The 22,083-nt window shown below is 27.3% G+C and overlaps 1 protein-coding gene across 1 annotated transcript in view; it reads left to right on the top strand.

Annotated features, from left to right (window-relative positions):
- The first annotated feature begins 6,728 nt into the window (after positions 1-6,728).
- The window catches only part of ssp3 (SCAPER domain-containing protein short spindle 3), a 63,341-nt gene continuing 47,986 nt past the window's right edge, over positions 6,729-22,083 (top strand). The window contains exons 1-5 of the mRNA XM_087166098.1: positions 6,729-7,117; positions 9,621-9,711; positions 15,391-15,481; positions 17,408-17,697; positions 20,022-20,122. Coding sequence (XP_087022224.1) covers positions 9,661-9,711; positions 15,391-15,481; positions 17,408-17,697; positions 20,022-20,122 — 533 coding nt within the window. The 5' untranslated portion in view covers positions 6,729-7,117; positions 9,621-9,660. The remainder of the gene's footprint in view (positions 7,118-9,620; positions 9,712-15,390; positions 15,482-17,407; positions 17,698-20,021; positions 20,123-22,083) is intronic.

Genomic DNA, 22,083 nt, shown 5'->3' with positions numbered 1-22,083 from the left:
ATGCTGTGAGACCATTCCCCGGGACAAACATGAATCATCAGCAGAATCCAGGCAAAAGCTAGAAGAGAACAAGTTGCTTCAAATTAATATTGTAATCAAGATACCTTGTTAAGATTTCAACCAATGGTTAAGTATATAGATAAAAGCACAACTCTTTAAATTGTGAATCTAATAAAGGATTGCATACATTAGTTTGAATCAATTTGAATTACAGAGTGAAAGAACATTTAGCACAGAAGTATAAGTTTTAAGCACAGATTAACAGAAATTTTTTATTATTATTAAATCTGGCATATCCATCTTTTTCCACGCATATGGCATACTTGCGACACTTTCAGAGTGGTCTCACAATTCTTTTGGGTGGAAGCATCACTCAAACTCATACTCGGGGATTTGACACATCTGTCACTTTAAAATCAAGACATAAAAAAGGAGTGTAAATTATTGCAACATTAGCTTTGTTGCTCGATTTTTTCTTTTTGCAGATCCCCAATTTAGTCAGGTAACTTACATCTGAAAGAGAGGGAAAGTGTCTGATTAATATTATTTAATATTTCTATTGCAGCATCAATCAGGGTTTACATATAAAGACTAATGGCTTTAAGAACAAGACAATCACAGGACATTACATCACAGCATTTAATAGTTAGTCACAGCACAGATTTTATTATATTTTCTTTACACAACATAAATGACCCCACAGCCAATTGTTCAGCTGGTGTGTGCACTGTTGAGTCACCGTTTACCCTAGAGACAGCCACGTAGGCTTCTTAAAGGCACGAGTCCATGATGGATCATGGAATGTGCATGTTGTGTTATCCCCACGCTGACTTTTAACGATGAGCCAGTACATGTTGATGTGTTTGTCCATTGTTCAGGTTTGATTGCACTGTTCCCAGTTTTTTAGTATCTAATCATCTAAATTCTGTCGACATCACCAGTTCCTTAAAGAATATTATTTTCTAAACCTTTTACAAGAATAAAAAATAAAATCATAAATTAATTTTCTAAACTTATTAGTATCTAGATCAAACATTAAATTAGTTTTTATTTAGAATGCAATAAATGTCACTGATAAAAACAAAAGTAATAAATATTTTTGAAATAATCAAAGTAAAAGAATATATATTATTAATAAAAGAGGAATATATTAACTGGTAGGGCACTGTCTTTTCCTTAACCACGGTGTAATTAAAGACAAATACTGATAAACATTAAAAGATCATTTAATTCATTCTGACTTTAATTATTTTATTAATACTGTAATAATTTATAAACAGTGCTGTTCTAACAGCAAACAATCCGTACTATAACAATACAGTTGGGGGAAAAAATCACAACGATTAAGGTATAATGCCACTGTTAAAAATATACAATTCTCCGAATAATCAAAACATTATAGTAATAAAAGAGAAAGATACTAACTGAGACACTCATATTAGCTTCTGTTGAGTCTAGATCTCATTTAAGCTAACAAAGAATAGAATTAGATCAATCTCCGTGCAATCTAAAATTTTTTATAATCTCTTTTAGTGTTGAACATATACCCATTGCTATTTAGAAATAGCAATTGGCATTATTCATTAGCGTTATTAGCATTATTCATTTAGTATATTTTACCAAAGGCATTTAAAGTGGAAGAGTATTTATAATTCAGGTACAATGCTCTAAACACAATCTTCCCTCTGTCCTTTAAGGGTAGAACCAGAATCATTGAGAGAGAGAACTAGTCATAAAATATTCTATTGCATCTAAAAAATTTTCTGCATTGTGTAAAGTAGCACAGATAAGAATATTAGAAAAAAACACTCTCTACTGAATATTTTTCTTTACAGCATCATAGTACTAAATCTGTTCAAGTACTGTCAGGGATCTGTCCAGACATTCTGTAAAAGGTCCGTATTTGTAAAATTGGGAAAATATTACTTGTAATTTGTGAATATAAAATAAACGTTAAGTCACATTCTTTCAACCAGGGTCCTGCTTTTGTGAATTTGTGCAAATAGGGTCTGTTATTGCAAAAAAAAAAAAAAAAACTTTTTCAAGGAGTTTTTAAATTGTAAAGACTTACAAGATTACCCAACACTGTAAAATTATAATTAAAAAAATTATAATTAAAAAAATTAAAATTTAAAAAATAAACAGCAATTGCTGCTACTAAATTAGAGATGCAACATACAAATATTTGGTATTTTGCCTATACTGCTGAACGCAGAATATTCATTTCGGACGAATAAAGGAAGAAGTGTTTGCCGAAGACAAAATTTATTTAGATTACATCTGTCGTTCTCCCCCCCCCCCGGGAAGGGTTTATTTGATTAACAAAACAATAATGAAGATAAACGAATTTGTGAAGGGTCTGAGTAAAGGATAAATTATTTTGTGAAATGTCCGTTTCTATGAAAAGATATTTTGTGAACAGTTCGTTAACGGACCCAAATCTCTTCTAAACAGATATCTGACTGTGACTACTCTTTCTTATTTGTATGGGATGAGTTCTGATTATCTGGCTAAATGTCAAGACAAGATTACAATATTTTTATATTATTAGTATATAAAGTTGTGTATAAATACATTTCTTTTTTTAGCAACTTTGCTATGCATTCTTCAAAGATGTTTGCCAGTTGAATATGGCCCTGGCAGTTTAAATGTATGTGATCTTAACCAATACATTCATCCACAGATAAAGCTGATTCACAGAACATTAGCCCAAGTAAAATTCACAAAGTTTTAATTACTTCTTTGAATCGCTTTATAGTGACGTTTTCAAGATTAACAAAATGTTGATGCATACACTGATCTTTCAGCAAGAAAAATTTCTAAACTCTTCGTTCGAGAAAAACAACTCAGAAACATTTCTGTATTGTGATCTGCCATGCCAACTACAATCGCCAAGGTGCTAAACAGATTTTAAACTTGCAAATTTAATAACAAAAAAAAAAAACACATGTAGATAGTTGTCCGGGGGTGGTTACGAGTTATACCTTCTGAGTTCCCTTCTCTTTTTATTAGTTCCTGGCGGCTGGCTACCCAGAATTATTCTTCCACAGATAACCAAACAAAATCTCCCCACAAATTTTATTAACCACACAAGTCAGTTTTTTAAAGTTGGGCATTGTACCCAATTGCACATCATTAGTTCCTTTATTTTTAAGAAAAGCAAAATAAATTATTATTTTATAGCACAACCATAAGTAATATTAATAAAAAAATAAATAAGTATCTGAATTAGAATAGTTACACAAGATGCTAACAATGCCAACAAATGGTTTAGATACATAATCATTAAATATGCAAATAAATTACATTTCAACTTACCAACATGAATTAAGACAAAAACACAATCGTCCCTTCACAACTGCACACTTAATTTGTCCACACCGATTCCAGGGTGTGCAAACATCGATATCCCATTTTCATTCAGCATTTAAGTAATTAGCCAAATACTTCTCCAGGGAATCACCTAGTAAAAAAGTATTTTATGAAGAGAAAGAAGAAATATGAAAAGTTTGCTTTACATTGTCCATGTAAACTGTCAAAAATCTTAGGGTAATGAAAAAAATACAATTATAGATATAGTTTGAGAAGTTAAATAATTGAAAAAATTCAATTTCATATTAATATCCAATAAAGATAACTTAAATTTAAGATAACTTGCTACTCTGAATTATCTTCTAATTTATTATAGTATTTGTATTATGTATTTTAAATAAAACAAATTATTGAGTACAAATTGTTTTGCACATAAATGTGATACACCTATAGAATAAAAATTTTTTTTGAAAGTATGCATGCTCATAATTTATTTAATAGTTAAGACAACCTAAAAGAATAATAATGAATGCAGTAACTGTGAATGAAAATGATAAATATTATCTAAATTTGTTCCATTTCTCTCAGAATTTTTTTTTTAGATTAGTTTACAATAAAATTGAAACAAATTATTTTAGACATGATCAAAACCCTCTTCACTATTTTTAAGAAAATTCAATATTAATCTTTCTATATAAAATAAATTTTAATTAGCAATATATTTCATAGAAAAAAAAGATACCTCTGTATCAGGGTTGGCAGGTTTTTGACATGTGACAGTTTTTGACAGTTTAAACCGTCACGTCAAAAACCTCACTGTCAAAAATGTCAAAAACCCTATATTCATATATGAAATTTAATTAATACATAAAATTTATATATTTTTAATAAAGGATAGTGTTTCTAAATATGTTCTAGAAAAAATAAATTTAAAATTTTGAAGAAACACTTATATTTTGAATAGTAACCAAAATCTTGTACTTTTGAAAGCTCACATCTTTTGTAATATTATGTATTCATTTTCATGTGTTATTGAAAATCTGCAGTGATATTTTTAAGAAATTTATTTATAACCAAATTTAGTGTATAGTATAGATCAGGGTTGGCAAGATTTTGCCGCAGGTGGAAAAAACCATGGTAAATACCGGTAAAAACCGTCCTGGCAAAAACAGGTTTTTGCCAAGCAAAGTGGCAAAAACCTATATTTTCCAATATGAGAGGACAAAAGCACATTTTTGATACAAAATTATTCCTAAAATTAAAATATATACTATGAATATAAATATTTACAAAAAAATTAACAAAACTATTATTCCATAATTAAATGATAATGTATCATTTTAGTAGTTTAAAACATTATTGATTGGAAAATTTGTGATTATTCTCTTTTTTCCAGTGAAATGAACTTATTTTAAATTAATACAAATATAATTTAAAGCATAAAATATCTGTCAACATGTGTAGTTAATTATTGTACAAATAATAATTTTTTATAATAAATAATAGTATTATACAAATAATATTTATTTGTAAAAAAACATTTATTTTAGGATTCTAAAATGAAAAGAGATCAAAAACTTTCAATCTTTTAAAAATTATTACCCTTAGGTATATTAATTATTAATATGTTAAAAATAATTTTTTCATGTAATGTATCAAAATTATTATTCCTTATGATTGATTTAAATTTGTTTCAAGTATTTTGTAATAATATTTAATCAGCAATTTAGATAATTTGGTTTTTGCCACTGTCCTGGCAAAAACCCCTTTTTGCCGGCAAAAACTCCAACCCTGGTATAGATTATACTAAAAATTAGAAATTTTTAAAGATAAACATTAGCAGTTTTGCACATTAGACATCTTTTAAAGAAAAATCTTTTTAATATTCTTTTAAATCTTCTTGATAATCTTTTTAACATAAGACAATACAAATTTAAGTGCTCTCTGTTAAATACACAGAGTAGTTAGTGTCGATTTACAGTATATTCAGCCTATTCATTTACTATGCTGAAAATTTAGTTTATCCAAATACTTGTGAATTTCATTTTGCTGAATACTATATACATAGTTTTGTTGAATATCTAAATATTCAGCTGTTGAATAATTACTTCTTGCTTTCAAGATATGCATTATTTGTATTCTTAATACAAGTGGGGGGAAAAATTAAGAGGTAAAAATTGTTTTAAAATGATAAGTGTAATAATTATAACTAAATATAATAAACAATATGAATTATATTTATCATTATTCACAAATATAACTACTTTTAAATTCAAATTAACAATCTGAATAATAAAGATATTCAGTATAACATTAAAAATTTTTTTCATACACTTGTATCAAGTTTGTATTTATACAACATAACTTGTAAGTTCCGTATAAATATTAGTTATATGTTCCTTATATGTCAAAAATGCATAGTAATAAACTTTTAATTTTCTTAAGTATCAAAAAAAAATTTTTTTTTTCAAAATATAAATATTTAAAAAAATTTTGTGCAAAATTTTTCTGCACATGCATTTGAATATAAATTTCTGAGATTTTAAATCTGTTATTTTACCTTAATTTTAATTAAAAAATATTTTAAAACCTGCTGATTACCTATAATATAATTAAATTTCAATATAATGCATGGCAACTGTTGGTAGTTTTGAAGTTTATATATTTTTTTGGCTAACTTTAGTTTTTGACATTTTTGACGGTTTAAACCAGTATTATACCCTTGTCATGTCAAAAACCACTTTTTGACGTCAAAAACCCAACCCTGCTCTGTATTATGTCACTAAAATAAACATAAATCAAGTAATTTAACTAAATGAAATTTCATTACTAAACTGCTTCACACAATTTCAGCAGATCAAACAAAGGATTTCTAAGGAAGCAGAGAAAAACTTTGATAAATGAATTTTTATAACGATTTTCTTAAAATACATACATTTTACAAACTATTTACTTTAAAATCTAACGCGTGGTATTCACAGATATTTAATAAAATTCATTAATCTTCTTAAAAATTTCATGTAATTTTTTTATATACTGCTATGAAACGTACACTAATATTATAAATCTTTAATTAATAAGAATTACCTGTAATTAAAACTTTTATGATGATAAAATATGAAATCCCGCGCAGCCAAATACAGAAAATGGCTTCTCCTCTATAAAACAATAGCTTTTGTTTAAACAACGCCAATTGCTTTGGCGAAAAAGTTTGGTCGCACAATCAATATAGGGTTATAAGAAGATTGATGGATAAAAGCTAGCGTCAAGCTCACTCCGCCCAGTTACCAATTCCTAAATTGACCAAATATCTATTCGCATAAGTAAATTTTTTTGTATTGCAGTGAAAATAGTCCTTTAATCGCAACTTTAAAAGACATCAGCTTTGTGTGTCAGAAATAGGCATTCGGAAGCGTATGATATAAACAAACAATTACAAACATTGAGTACCTAATATTGATTTTTTTAAATATTTTAAACTTTTCAAACTGAATAATCTAAAAGCTGCAGTAATTTTGAATGGAAATTTATTTTTCCGAACTTTAAACTGATGCACAATATACGAAACAAATTTGATAGCAGAAAGAAATCCTGATTTTATACGTTATTTACTGAAATAGTGCCAAGGACGGGCACGCAATTATTTATGCTCAAAATAATAGTCTAAATTCATTATCAATTATTATATTCAAATTTATTCAGAAATATTAAAATTGAAGAATTTACAATTGTATTTATTTTGTAGCATTTATATTTTGAAATTTGTAGTCTTTTTTTTTTTATCTTCGTAGTTGCTAAGTGACAGGTGCGTTGGACTTCATTATTCAAACAATTTAATTTTTAGTTTCTTTTTTTTACACTGGTAAAATGCTTGAGAAAATCGTAAAAATGTTTATCCTGATTTTATAATTTTGTTTTACGCCTGTTGGATTCACATTCAATGTTTGTTTGTGCATAATTTACGTATTTAGCAAGAAGAAAAGTTGTATATGCTATAATTTGTCTAAAGGAATTAAATAACAAATTTTTGCATAGTAACGTTCTAGTTCCGCTAGTATTCTATTCTATGAATATTTATGTTACTTAACGTTGATTAATGTTATTCATAATTTCTAAGTGAATCTTTAACAGATTTTCTTGTTTCTTTTTATCAACCAGCAAACAAGGAGAAAAAGTTATAAAGGTTATTCAGTTTAAATAAATGTAACAAGATATAACAAATGCTGTGGTTATGTACAGCCTAAGGGTAAAGTATTTTCTTAACAAAAATACACCGTAATATTAATAACATACCTGGCTCTTAAAAAATTTGTTCAGATGCCTGAAAATGGACAATTGAAGCATCTCTTAAATTTTTTCATTTTCAATCCTAACTTTTTGGAAATTCTCTCCTAAAACCGTTAATCGGATTTTTTTCCCGCCAAATATTTAATTATTTAATTTTATTAAACATTCAAATTACCCAAGAATGCCTTCCAAGTGTTTAAATCAAACACCATCCATGGCTGGTCTTGATATCACATGTGCTGAATCAAAATGTACGTCTCCATCCGCTGAGGCAATTTCAATGCTCTTTTAGTTTTAATATCACTAATATCCTTTGTAAATTCTTAGTAAAAATTTTTTGAATTAAATTTATGGTTTTGAGAGGGTGTGCAAAATGAAAGAAATATTTAAAAACTTCAAACTGTTTATTTATTACCAAAATGAAGAAATGATGATGTTGCTCGTAGCGAATCAATATTTCTTTTTCGCTGAAATCGGTGGTATTAAAGTTCATTGAAAATATTATTTTATTCTATTTATTCTTAAGTTAAAATAATGCTCCATTGCAGCCTAAATACTTTATTAAAATTAGTTTCAGATTGGATAGAAATAGTATGCCTTTAGATATAGAATGGAAAATTTTATTATTCGATATTGCATTTAATCAAATCAGTATTTTGTTAAATCTCGTCCATTGAAAAATAATGAATCCCACATTGTTACAATCTATGTGTTAATGTTCAAGAATTGAAATAATGTAATTTGATTTGCCTATCCTTTTTATTTATTTTTTATTACAATTGAAAGGTTTTCTTTTTAAGTAAATATTAACTAAAGCAGTTTGTCTTTTTTTTTTAACCCTTTCGCTATCATCGGGACATATATGTCCCGCAGGCAGTTTCAAATAACCCTATGGGCTAAATATGCTTTGTATTATTATGAATGCATGTCCCACTGGTATTCCTTGATATCACTGACAGTTCAGTAATTTTTCCCTTTTTTAGAATTTTATCGATATTTGCATTGTAACTGATATATTTAATTACTTAGTTCATTTTTTTCTCAGAAAAAAAAATTGGTAGTGAAAGGGTTAACTATGTATTAAGTAATTAAATACACATTATTATTATTATTCTTTGAGTTAATAGGAATTTTGTTACTGTTAGAAATAATTTTTATTTTTAAATATAAATTTTAATTCCTCTTTCTACAGTATAGTATTTACAAAGTATGGTTTTTGTTAATTTCTTTCTTTATATTTGCAAACTATTTGTCTGTGTTTAGAATGAAGAAATTTTAAACAATAAAATTAATACATTATACGTTTTTAATTAAAATAATGAAAGAATAAATGTTTTTGTATTTATAATGCATTATAAGTAATACCAGACATTAGTCTAACTTCTTTTTTACTGAACTTAAATATTTAGAACTAGAAAATTTTGTCAACTCTTAACAATGTTTCAGTGGGTACCATTGAAATTTAATGTTAAAAAAAACTTATATTTTCATTTTACTACTTTCATATTAAACCCACATTTTCATTAAGCTACATTAGGGTTAAATTTATTATACTGATAGTTCAGTTACGAAAATTGAAACTGAAGCAAGAGCAAATTGGCTTTCACAACGCAGGGATTGTAAATGAGCGACACGTGTAATGTCAGTTCGTGAATAATCACATGTCTCTCCGTTTCAAGTAAAATCGAAAGTAAGCGCTTTTTGCTTAAAAATAAATTTATAAATAGCACTCTTAGGAAAGTAATAAAATGCTTTTGGGGAGTTTTAAGGGATTCTGAATGCATTAAGATTTTTAAAAAAATTGCCTGTAGATGTTTATTTTTGTGAGACCAGACTACAATTATTAATTGAAGATTTGGGTTCTTTTTTATGAAAATAAGAAGATAGTAGTAATCAAATAATTTCATTAATTAAAACGTGTGGTCTGTATTTATAAAAGGATTTTTAATCTATAAATATAAAAGATTTTAAAAAAAGTAGGCTAAATATTAAAGTTTAATATTTAACTGTTTTCTTTTCAGTTTTATTTCAATGTTAATCTTCACATATATATGTTAGAAAATGGCATCTGTTACTGAAATAAAGAATTCCATTTCAACATCAGAACAAGAGGTAAGAGCTTGCATCATTTATATACTTATATTGGTAATCTTTTGAAAAAGGATTAGGTATGGTTGATTGTTCTAATTTTCTATTTATAAAAAAAGTTTTTTGAACATGCATTTCTGTAATATTTCAATATTTAGTCTGAATACTTGTCTTACATAATCAGTTTGAGGAATAAATTATAGATCAACCCACTTATAAAGTAATTTGTTATATATTTCAATAATTTTCTCAAATTTTACAAAATTTCAAGCAACTAATCATATCTTATACATAACTATTAATGCTAGTTAATTACTGTTATAATAATGATCCTGATTATTTACAAAATATTTTTCTTATTGAAATCACTTGAATCTTTTACTGGGGTAGGTCTATTAGTTTAAAATGGTATACTACTATTTGAAAAATCAATTCGCCACGATTGAAAAATCAATTCATCGTGAGTAAGTTGTAAATTAAAATCATAGCACATTCAACGCTGTCATTTGTGTCTCTTATTATGTGCAACACATCAAATAGGGTGATTTTTTATTTTCTAATCCATTGTTAAGCATTATTTAACCTCATAAAAACATGAATTCATAAAATCATACTCTAAAGTCCTTAGGATTTTAAGCAAACTCAACTAAAATAACAATAAATTAGGTACAGTGAATGATGGCTTAAATTCCTATGATCTCTAAATTAATGTAATTATTTCTTGCACTTATCAGACTTAGTTGATATTTTATTTTCCTTCTCCAAAAATCATGTATTTGATACTTGTAAATGGCATTTTTTTGGGTTGTTGGATTCTACATAGCAGAGGACTTTATTGTCTTTTTTTCACAGCCAGCTTCTCCATTAAGCTAGTACTAATATCTTTCTGCAATATACTTTTAATAATAACAAACATATATGTTACTAATTTAAAATAACAAAAACGCTGCATTTACAAATTTTATTTATTAATTTTTTTAATTGAACATGTAATAATTTTTTATTCTAGTATTATGGGAGAAATTATCCCATTTTGTTGAGGAGGGGGAGCGCACAAATTATTTTTTTCCACCCATTTTGTAAATAATCATCATGATAAAAGAAATAATTATAAATCAAGAAATCTGTAGAAAATTGCAGGTATGATATCGACGACAAAATAATATGAATCTGACTCCTCAAATGCATGTTTCGCTTCAAGATTAGGTTGTTGTAATAAATAATGTATTAAATAATATCGGATTTAAAAACTATGAAGAAATCAATAGCAATAACTGCCAAGAATTCGATAGAATTATTGGCGTAAAAAGTAAATACTCAAATGCACGATTCAAATTTTCCATTTTCTTTGAAATATATCGGCATATTTAAAAGCCACCTGAAAATTCGGTTTACGATACTATTGGCAAAAATTGAGCGTGTCAAAAAGTGATTATCTAAATGCATGATTCAAATATTACGTGTAAATTTCTGTAGAAAAGAAAAGTAATTTTTTTAAAAAAACTTTTTAAAAGAAATATTTTTCTGCAAGAACTCTGTTATGTTCTGCGACAATGTCGCCGTGTCGCTACTATCCTGCCACGGGGGGGGGGGGGGGGCATATCTATGGAAATGTGTGACTAATTCTAGGCAGTAGTTTTTGGTTGTTGTCGTTTCAAAAATTAAAAGTGAAAAGCTTAATTTTTGGCATATTTTTTTTATAATTTTTAAAAGGGTAAAAATGCTATTCAAGCAAGAAAAAAAAAATTATCTAATGTGTATAGAAGAGAAGTATGTATTGACTGAACGTCAGTGCCAAACCTGATTTTCAATCTAGCTATTTTGATGTTGAAAATATACCACATTCTGAAAGGCTAGTTAAAGATGAAGAAGACTCAATAATGGCATTAATGCAAATCGGTATATAATAAAATGTGAGTAAATTTATCAAATTTGGCCATTCATGATTATTTGAACGCCTAAATTTAATCTCAAAGCTTGAGATATTGGTACCACATGTTCTTGCGGCAAGATGTTCGGGCTGTCACATTTACTTTTGCGTTTTTCTTCTCAAACGTCAATAAAATGTTCTATTTTGAAGCGCATCCTCACGGGGGAGGAGAAAGGGTTTTCTACAACAATCTTTCAGTCTCTTCATTATTTTTGTAGGCAGTAAAACCATTACTAGAATTAAAAATCATCTAGGCCAATTTTTGCTTGCAAAGAGCAAAAATTTTGAGATCGTCGAGTCAAGCTACTGCTAGAAAGAAAGCTCAAGGTATTGGATAGAATGGACAGTATCATAATAAATCTTGTAATCATAATAAAAAAATTGTTTTTTATTTTCTTTATTTAATCTGTCACATTTTACATTAAAATAGTATTTAGTACTAGAATAATTATAAAATCATAATCTAGAATGCTTAAGTATTTATGTAAAAGAATATTATGACACAGAAATAATTGGAAATTAAACACAATTAGAGATTAAAAAGGGAAAGAGTTAAAATGGCACCTTTTATATACTAATTTCTTTCACCTTTTTTATACTTTTTGTTGTTTGGTTGAATAACACAGAGGCTAATGCCGGCAAATAAAGTATTTATTAAAACATAATATGAGGAAACAATAGTTCGCACACACAGTGCTACACATCTGAATCAACCAACAACTAGTCAGCTTCTTCAACAAATATATATCTATTTCCCCTATCGGGAAGTCGTTATATTACATCACGCAACTCGCGCAACTTATTTGAGAAGGAGAGGAAAAATGAGATTTTATTTGCATATTAACAACACTCCCCCTGCGAATAAATACACATTTTTCCACAAAATATAAAACATAAATATACTAAATTTCTCATACAACTTAAATTTATTAACAATTAATCAATTAAATTTATTTGTGACACAGTCCAAGTGAGCTTGTCAAAAGTTACAGCTTTAGTTAGGAAATCTGCGATCATTTCGTCCGTTTGCACATACTCTACTTTAATAATTTTGCCAATTATATCCTTTACGTAATGAAGTTGCAAATTTATATGTCTCGTTCTAGAAGATGATTTTGCACTATTTAACCAATCAATTGCAGATTGATTGTCAGACGAAATGGTCACAGGTTTCTTTACAAATATAGAACAATGCAATTCTTCCAATAAATTTAATATCCACATTAGTTCTCTACAAACACCACCTAAAGAAACAAGTTCCGTTTCACAAGTAGATAGAGCAACTGGTTTTTGTTTATTGCTCTTCCATAAAATTAAAGAATCACCTAACATTACAATTTCTCCTGAAAATGATTTCCCATTTTCAGCATTTCCCCAGCTTGCATCGGCATGAGCATTCAAAAGTCCTGATTTGTTACTAAAAAATAATTTTTTATCCTTTGTACCATTGAGATATTTTAACACTCTTTTAGCTAAATTAAAATGTCGTTTCTCAGGTTTATGATTAAATTGAGATAAGTAGCTCATGACAAATGCTAAGTCTGGTCGTGTTCTGTTCGAGAGATATAAAAGTTCCCCTATTAATTCTTGATATTGTGTTTGGTTAACCATTTCGTTTGAACAATTAAAACTCCTATCCTCACCTCTTACGATTGGTGTTTTTACACATTTAGAATCAAGCATGCCATGTTTCTGCAATAAATATTTTATATATTCAGTTTGAGACAAAGTTACGCCCTTTTCACTTTTATTTATTTCTATACCTAGAAATTTATTCTCTTTACTTTCTTTCACTTCAAATATCCGAGATAATTTTCCCACTATATCATTATACATTTGTAGATCTGAATAAATAACTATTAAGTCATCGACGTATATTCCAATATAAAAATACTTAGAATTCTCTATTCTAGTGAAAATACAATTATCCGAAGCTAGCTGTTTTAAACCAAGCTTTTCTAATTCCCGTTTAAGATGTAAATGCCAATTTCGACCTGATTGGGGTAATCCGTAAAGACTGCGTTTTAACTTGCATACTTTATTTTCACCATACAAATGTTTAAAACCTGGGGGAATAGTCATATATACAGTTTCTTCCAAATTACTATAAAGATATGCAGTTTTGATATCTAAAAATTTTACTTCTAAATTTAATTTGGCAGATAATGCTAACAACAAACGCAAAGATTCGGTACTTAACACGGGTGAATAAGACTCTAAACAATCGTGATTTTTTACTTGATTAAAACCTGCTGCTACTAACCTAGCTTTGTATTTATTTTCTTTCATCGTAAAAACCCATTTACTCTTAACAATTTTAACATTTTCAGGCTTATCAACTAGATCCCAAACATCGTGTTCGTGAATAGAATTTAATTCTTCATTCATGACTTCTTCCCATTTTAACCAATTTTTATCACGCTTAGCTTCCTCAAAGTTACCCGGAATATTAGTTACTAAGCTTGAACTTGCTTTTTCCTTTATTCTATCTTCCTCAAGCCCAGTGTAGGTAGTTTTAATTCTTGTCCACAAAGCTTTTGCATTCTTTTCTTCTGCATATTGCAAAGCCTGTTCGTCTGATAGAGACAATTTCAAGTATGATACGGCATCTTGGTTTGTAGCTTCCCATACTTGCAATTTACCAGGGTCAGTTGGAGCTTCCTCTGTCACTGCCGACATTAGTTTCTTGAGGTTCAAAACTGCTTCCATTTTCATGGCCCAAAGATGATAATTAGTTCCAGTCAACTTCGGAATTCCAAAAGCTAAGTCTTTCTCCATGATGATCGTGAACCACGCTCTGCTACCACTGTTGTTTGGTTGAATAACACAGAGGCTAATGCCGGCCAATAAAGTATTTATTAAAACATAATATGAGGAAACAATAGTTCGCACACACAGTGCTACACATCTGAATCAACCAACAACTAGTCAGCTTCTTCAACAAATATATATCAATTTCCCCTATCGGGAAGTCGTTATATTACATCACGCAACTCGCGCAACTTATTTGAGAAGGAGAGGAAAAATGAGATTTTATTTGCATATTAACAACACTTTTCTTTAATATACTAATTTCTTGCACCTGTCTCATTTAGTTCCAATTCAGTATTCAATTCCAAATTTCAAATTAAAAAAAAAAATCTTACCACTATTTTTTAAAGTATATAAATTTTTTGGTTTATCCATAACTAAAAATATTGTTAAGCTGTTTCTGTACTAAAGAGCAGTCATTCTTCTGTCATCTTTTTTTTTATTTTTTAAAATCTTTTTAGAAAGAAAGAAGAGAAAATATTGTCTGGAGTGTATGGCGTTTAAACGGTGGCTTTTTTAAATATTTTCCTTGGTGAAGGAGCTTCGAAAAATTTTCTTTTAAAGCTTTAATTAATAACTCCCATTTTTTTTGACATTTTGCTAAGTGTTAACTGACATTATAGTTTTATCTAAGAACTGTCTCAAAATGCAATTTTCAACTATCAGCATATCTTACTCCACTTGTTGATTAGAATTTTATTTCATAATTTGTGCATATGCTCATAATACTAAACTTACATAAATAATTCTTCTGGTAATTGAAAAAATATTTACATTGTCATTGAATTTTCTACTTTTGTCTATGAAGTAAAAGTATTTCTTCAATTCAGCCTGTTATGATTTGATTATCATCATATTTAGTTATCTTAAATTAATCATGATAGTCTTAATCAGTTATAAGATCTACTGTATGACTTTGTCTGTTTCATTAACATTATCTTTTTTTATATAAAAAAAAATAGGAGGCTTCTCAAGAAACAATTCGAAGAGTAGTAGAAGAAGGCCTTGAAGCTAGGAATTTACTTAATTTTATTGCCGATGGATCTATTGCTGGTAAACATAATTAACAAATAATTATTGTATTAAAATTATTTTTTCAGATTTGCAGAAATTAATTTTTGATTCTGATGTTTTATTCAAAGTATTTTTTTGAAAAGTATGCTTTGTTGTTAATGATGTGTTATTTGTTCTTTTCAGTAATAATTTTTTTCTGGAAATAAAAAAATTAGTTTTAATCTAAATCAAAAATCAGTAAAGCAATTTTTTCCCCTTATATAGTTGATATTAAGATAATCTTTGTTGCTACAGTGAAATTTGTATCTCACAGTGAATGTGTATCTAATTTTCGCTATTTAAAATGAGTCAAAAGCATTTGAAAAAAGAAATTTTTTTTCTAAAAATTTCTGAAAAAGAAACTATATAATTAGTTTTTGAATTATAGATTGCTCTGGAACATAGTACAACTTATGATTAATTTTAAAATCAGTTTGTTAAGAAAAAATAAGCTATTATATGCTCTGAGTTAATTTTCAGTTCAAGCCATTTTTTTAAAAATATTATGTGCTAAGATTGCCTTTCAAGCAAAAAGCAAATGGAATTTTTAAAAACTGTTTAATGATGTATTTTTATAACATTTATTATTTAATAATATATATTTTTAGACTATGAATTACAAATTTTATAAAATATTACTCAAAAAATTTATAAAAAAATTATTTTTTCATTATTATGAGTAAATAATTGATCTTTCATGTGACTAACTGTTGAAGCTATGTCTTCCAATATGTGGTTTCTTTTTATCCTTTCTTTAGTTTAAATTGTTTAAAAAATTGTATAATGCAATGTTTCTTTATATAAAGCAAAATTGACATCAAATTGATTAAAATTTTTTAATTAATAATTAGTTTCCTTCCTGAGATAAAAATTATATAGTAGACTGGTTTCTATAATGGGAAAAAATATTTTTATTTTTCCTTGTTTTTCAGTTTTTAATGAAAAATCAAAGAGTAAGAATTAAAAAAAAAGAAGTAAGGCATTCCAAGCTTCCATAGTTTTTGGGACCAGCCTTTAGTGTCGATTAATATTTAAATATAGTGAAAAATCCCATATCCAGAATTGTCCGTACTTCAAAAAATTCAGAAAAAATATTTTTCTTGATCAGAAGTCTGTAAGGTAAACAAACATCAAAACATTGGTTATTTAAGTAAAAATAAGAAAAATGTTGAATAATTAATGTCATTTTCATACAATAAAGTTTTTTTATAGTTTGATTGATATTCAAAAAGCTAGAGTGTTTAGTATGATAAAATATATATATATAGAGAGAGATAAGATTAAATTAAAGTGAGCAGAGGATAATTTGAACTTTTTCCTTTATAAATGGAGCTGCACCTTTTTCTTTACGATGTGCGAGGAGCCACAAATTTCAATAGTCTTGCTTAATAAATTTTTATTATTATCAAGTAATAAGATTGAGTAGATTTTTAATAAAAACATCTATAATTTAACGCAAAACAAAGCTTGTTTACTGGTGTTCTTTTCAAACACTATTAAAAATAAGCTCCATTAATATTTATAGATTATTATTCTCTCCAAAGTTTGTTGTTTTTCAACTGCTCCTGTCTTTACAACAACTCTTTTAGTGTGTTTATTGATGCAAAATAAATATTTAAATAGATTTCAGAGAAGCAGCAATAATAATTTTTCCTTACTTATACTTTTTTTAACAGATCGCCAACACAAAGAAGTCTTTATTTTTTTTTTTTTTTTTGAAAAAGGAGAAAAAAATGTTTATGTTTTAATTATTGTAAAAAGGATGTCTGGATTTTGAACTTTGTATTTTATATCTTTTGTCTGCCTAGGTTACTTTATTTCAATTTTTCCATCTTCCATCCATAAAAATCCTTGTTATTTTTTATGTTTTGTATGCCTTTCTTAGTTTTAATTAAGTTTATCTTTTAACTAATCAAACTTTTACAGATGCGAAAGTGACAAAAAAGCCACCTTCATCTCCAAGACCACAGTCTGTGTCTCCTAAACCTCCAACAGTTGAAACTAAAGGAATAAATGCTCATCTTTTGCATCGGACTGGTAAGCGAAGAACTACACTGTCTCGTCCAAAGAGCAGGCTACGCTCTGCTTCTGCTGGGAGAAATCCCGAGAAAGATCTGAGAGCCCGATATTGGACTTTTTTGTTTGAGAATTTGCACCGGGCTGTTGATGAAATATATCAGACCTGTGAAATGGATGAAAGTATTGTTGAAAGCAAGGTATCCATTTCTTCCATTTATCATGTAATTTTACTTTAAAGATTGTGTTATTTACAGTAGGGAACCGATTATCCGGAACAATCGGGACCATCGCTATTCCGGATAACTGATTTTTTTGGTTTTCTGAATTGCTACAAAAAGCCGTTTTTTTTTGTTAAACCCAAATAAAAAAAAAATATTTGGAAATAATTTTAAAAAGAAGAAAAAACGATGAAGTAATACACTAATGATTATTTCCAAAATGATGGTATGGTAAACATCTTTCAGAAAAGAAGGAAAAATCCTAAAATCTTATGAGGAAAAAAAAATTATTTTTTTTAAAAAATGGCGGGAAAATTTATCAAATTTCGTTCCGGTTTTTTGGTTTTCCGGTTTTCTGATTTCCGGATAATGGGTTCTGTACTGTATGATGGCTGTCTTTGAAAGGCTCGTTTGGGATGTCGAATGTTTTATAGTGAATGATATGCTATTTTTATGACTTTGTGTTTGCAATACATATTCATAACCATTAGATTAAGGTTTGTCCATAACTAGCCGGAAAAGTCAATGCTAATCATGAAAGTATCAAATATATATATACAATAAAAAAAAAACAGTTTTTTGAAAACGAAAAGTATTTGTCAATTTTTAAGCAGTTGAAAATCTAATTCAACATTGCATTGTTCAGACTTATTTTTTTAAAAATTAATAGTTATCAATTCAATAAAAAAAATCTGAATGATATCTTTAAGTGCAGAAATTGAAAATTAGTTATTGATTTTAATGATTTTTATCTAAATAACAATTTCACCATTCAGATAAGAATCAATCAAATAATAAAATAAAAATCATTAAATTTTATTTAAATGGCAATAGAGGAAATATCTTATAAATTTTTTTTAAACTCTTTAATAATTTTTAAGCATTTAAAATATTTATGTGCTTTCAAATGCAGTAAGTTCTTATGAGTAAAATAACTAGTTAGGTGTAAAAGGAAAATTTTGCTTCAAGTTTATGGCACTTAAACTGCATCTTTTTCTTTTTATTGGCTAAAATGCTTTGAAAATAGCCTGTTATAGTGTCACTTTTTTGTTTCTTAATTAATATTATGAAGCTGCATTGTTTTAAAACTATTATTTTTGAAACAACTTATCATTGTTTAAATAAATGCATTAGATTTTTTTTTTTTTAATTCTTGTGGGAGTTAATGTTCTTATTGACAATTTTTGCTACAATATTGTAATTTTTTTTTTTGCTACAGATTTGTTACGCTGATTACTAAACTATCTGGCAGTGTTATTTAGTGTATAAGCTGATATTAAATATCTACAAAATTACTTTAAAATAATGGATATTGGAGAAATGCTTCATTATTGTAATAATAATATTTTATCAATGAAAAATCCATTTTCATGCAAAATTGACTAACAACTATAAACTATCTTTAACTCAACTATTTCATTCTTTCTTAAATTTTTTTTTATATTCTGTGTTTCACTCGCAGTCACTGTATATTTTTATAATAAAATCTGTTTTTCAGATAATTTTTTTCTCTTAGTCAAGAGATGATCTTAGTCAGGGAGCTCTTTTCTATGTGAATATTGATTTTATGCATGCAAAATCGATTAACAAGTATGAAATTTTTAACTCAACAATTAAGTTATTAAATCTAAGAATTTTAAATTTCTTTCTATTGACTCATAGAATTTATCTGAGTAATTTTAATATTTAATGGAAAATGAAAATTAATTGCACAGGTTTAATGTTTAAAAATGTTGAAACAGTAAGTTTTTTTATAATTATAAAAATCTTATGAAATGTCAGTTGGAGAAAATATTGAAATTCAAAATTATAATTTTATTTCTGACACATGTTTGCTATTTTTTTTAATAAACTTAAGGTAAATATCTTGCATTAAAATTATGTGGTTTCCATATAATGTTATGTAAAATAAACCCATTAATATCTAAATTTTAAAAAAATGATAAAATAAAATAAAACCATTCATATCTAAAATAAAATTTCAAGATATTCTGCCTGTGATTAGAAAACAGGAAAATGTTCTGATATTAAGTGCAACAAAGTTTACAGGTTTTTTTCAATTAAATTTCGGTCTATTTCTAAAATGTAACAAATAATTATTGTTTTATTTTCTTTCATTCTGTGTTTTGCTCGCTTTATCTTTTCATAATAAAATCTGTCTTTTCAAGTATATTTTCTCTTAAGATTTTTAAATATTTTCTATGATAACAGTGATTTTTATTTTTTGAAATTTAAAGGGATATTTTGTGTGTATATTTTTAAATTTCTTTTGCTTATAAAATATTTGTTTTCTGTTTAAACAGGAAGCTATAATGATGCTTGAAAATTATAGTAAAGACTTCCATGCCCTCATTCAATATATCAATATAAATAAAGATTATGAGAAGACTGATCCACCCAATAGGTAAATGTTATATTTTAAGAAACTTTGATATAGGGTAAACTAACCAGTGAAGGAACACTTAAGCTTCGCTTGCCTTTTAAAAAATCATATTAATTTCAAAATTCGCAATTTTAGTTAAATGACAGTGTCAACATATTTGTTACTAATTGCAAATTATGTAAAAAAAATTGTAGAGAACTTACATAATATTGTTTTAAAGTTTTAGAGGCTCAAATAACAAGTAGTAAGAAGACCAAGTGAAGGAACAGCTCTTACCAGTGAATGAACACCCAGTAAAGGAACACTTAATTTTGGTTATTTTTTAATGCTCTTTATAAATTTATAAGCAATACAAATATTTAAAAGCAAGCCTATTCTTGAAATTATAACGTACAAATACTTGGAAAATGTTAACTTTTTTTTTGTAATCATGAATTGAAAATTAAAGTGTCAAGATATTAATACATACTGTTCATTCACTGGGAAATCTATGCCCAGTAAAGGAACATGCCTGTTCCCTCACTGGTTAGAAGTTGTTTTTCGTATTTTTAACATACTTTTGATGCGGAACATCACTAAAGGTACAAGAAAATTAAAGTTTATCTTTTATTTTCATTAACGTAGAAAAAAGAAACCAGTAAAGGAACATTTGTACCTTCACTGGTTTTTCATCGTTTGGTGATCCAGTGAATAAACACCCCCTTATCTCAGTACTTTATTATGCTATGATGCTTAAAAAATGTAAAACGTAACTTCAATAACTATATTTTGAATTCTCTTTCTCACAGTGAGAAAAATAAAACTATTGCATGCAATTAGTTCCACTTCAAACATATAAATACAAGCACTCACCTTATAATTTTTTCAAAGAAACAATGTGTTACAGAGATAATAACAAATTCAAAAATGTTTCCAGAGAAGTCTATTTGACCAGGTAATCCAAAACATTGCTAGGTGACTTTCTATTGTTTGGCAGTAAGCTATTGTTACCAATCAATCTAAAGAAAAACTTTCAAATTCTTATTTTTAATCAATATATATGAAATGTTCCTTTACTGGGTAGTGTTCCTTCACTGGTTGGTTTACCCTACTGTCTGCTAGGTTTAAAAAATCTCAAAGTTTTTACTTGGTCTGTAGGGCATGTTAGCCTACAAATTACATGCCTGGATGAACTTTCTACATGCCTAAATAGTTCTTTTGAATTCATTTTAGCATATTAATAAAAGCATATGAATGCACCTTTCATTAATTTGTCGATAAAAAGTGACCAGAATTGCATTAATTGGGCCAAACCAGTGTGATTACTCAATTTTATGAATTAATTTTTTCCTAAAATCAAATAAGAAAAAGCAACTGTTTTTTGATTATCGCTTGTTTTATTATTGCATAGTTTTTCTGAGAACAGTAAAAAGCAACTTTTTCGATGCTATTTAGAACAGTAAAAACTATATACAAAAACAGTAAAAACTATATACTGAGAACAGTAAAAACTATTTACAAAACTATTCAACTACTAAATTTATTACTATTTAGATTTGCTTATTACAAACTGGGATACTAATTTAAAAGCTTATAAGCAAATTTCTAATAAAGCAGATCTTTTCCTAAAAACATAACTTTTTCTTCATTAATTAAATTTTTTAATGTAAACTAATAAGATTAAAATTAGCTTAATATATTAGAGTTATAAAATGTATGAAAATGCAGAGTAGATTTTATACCTTATTACATTTTAGTAATACTTAGTTTTTTAGATTTGATTTTATATAAGTTTGCATAAAGAATTATTTGATGGCTGTAGGGCTAAATATACAGTTTTTCTTTTGGCTGAAAATTCAGTATTTGCCCTCCAGCCAAATAACTATTCATTGCATTGCCTACATGGTTGTCAATATGATGTATTACTGTTCTTTTGTTGAGATAAGTAGTATGTTTGTGAAATTATTATCAATTCAACTATTGTTTCGTAGAAAATATAATTG

Source organism: Parasteatoda tepidariorum, chromosome 6 (assembly GCF_982258835.1).
Source record: "Parasteatoda tepidariorum strain Cologne lab strain chromosome 6, Ptep-v5.0, whole genome shotgun sequence".
NCBI classification, from domain to species: Eukaryota; Metazoa; Arthropoda; class Arachnida; order Araneae; family Theridiidae; genus Parasteatoda; species Parasteatoda tepidariorum.
The sequence above is the reverse complement of the archived record's forward strand: the minus strand, read 5'-3'. Positions and strand labels throughout refer to the sequence as shown.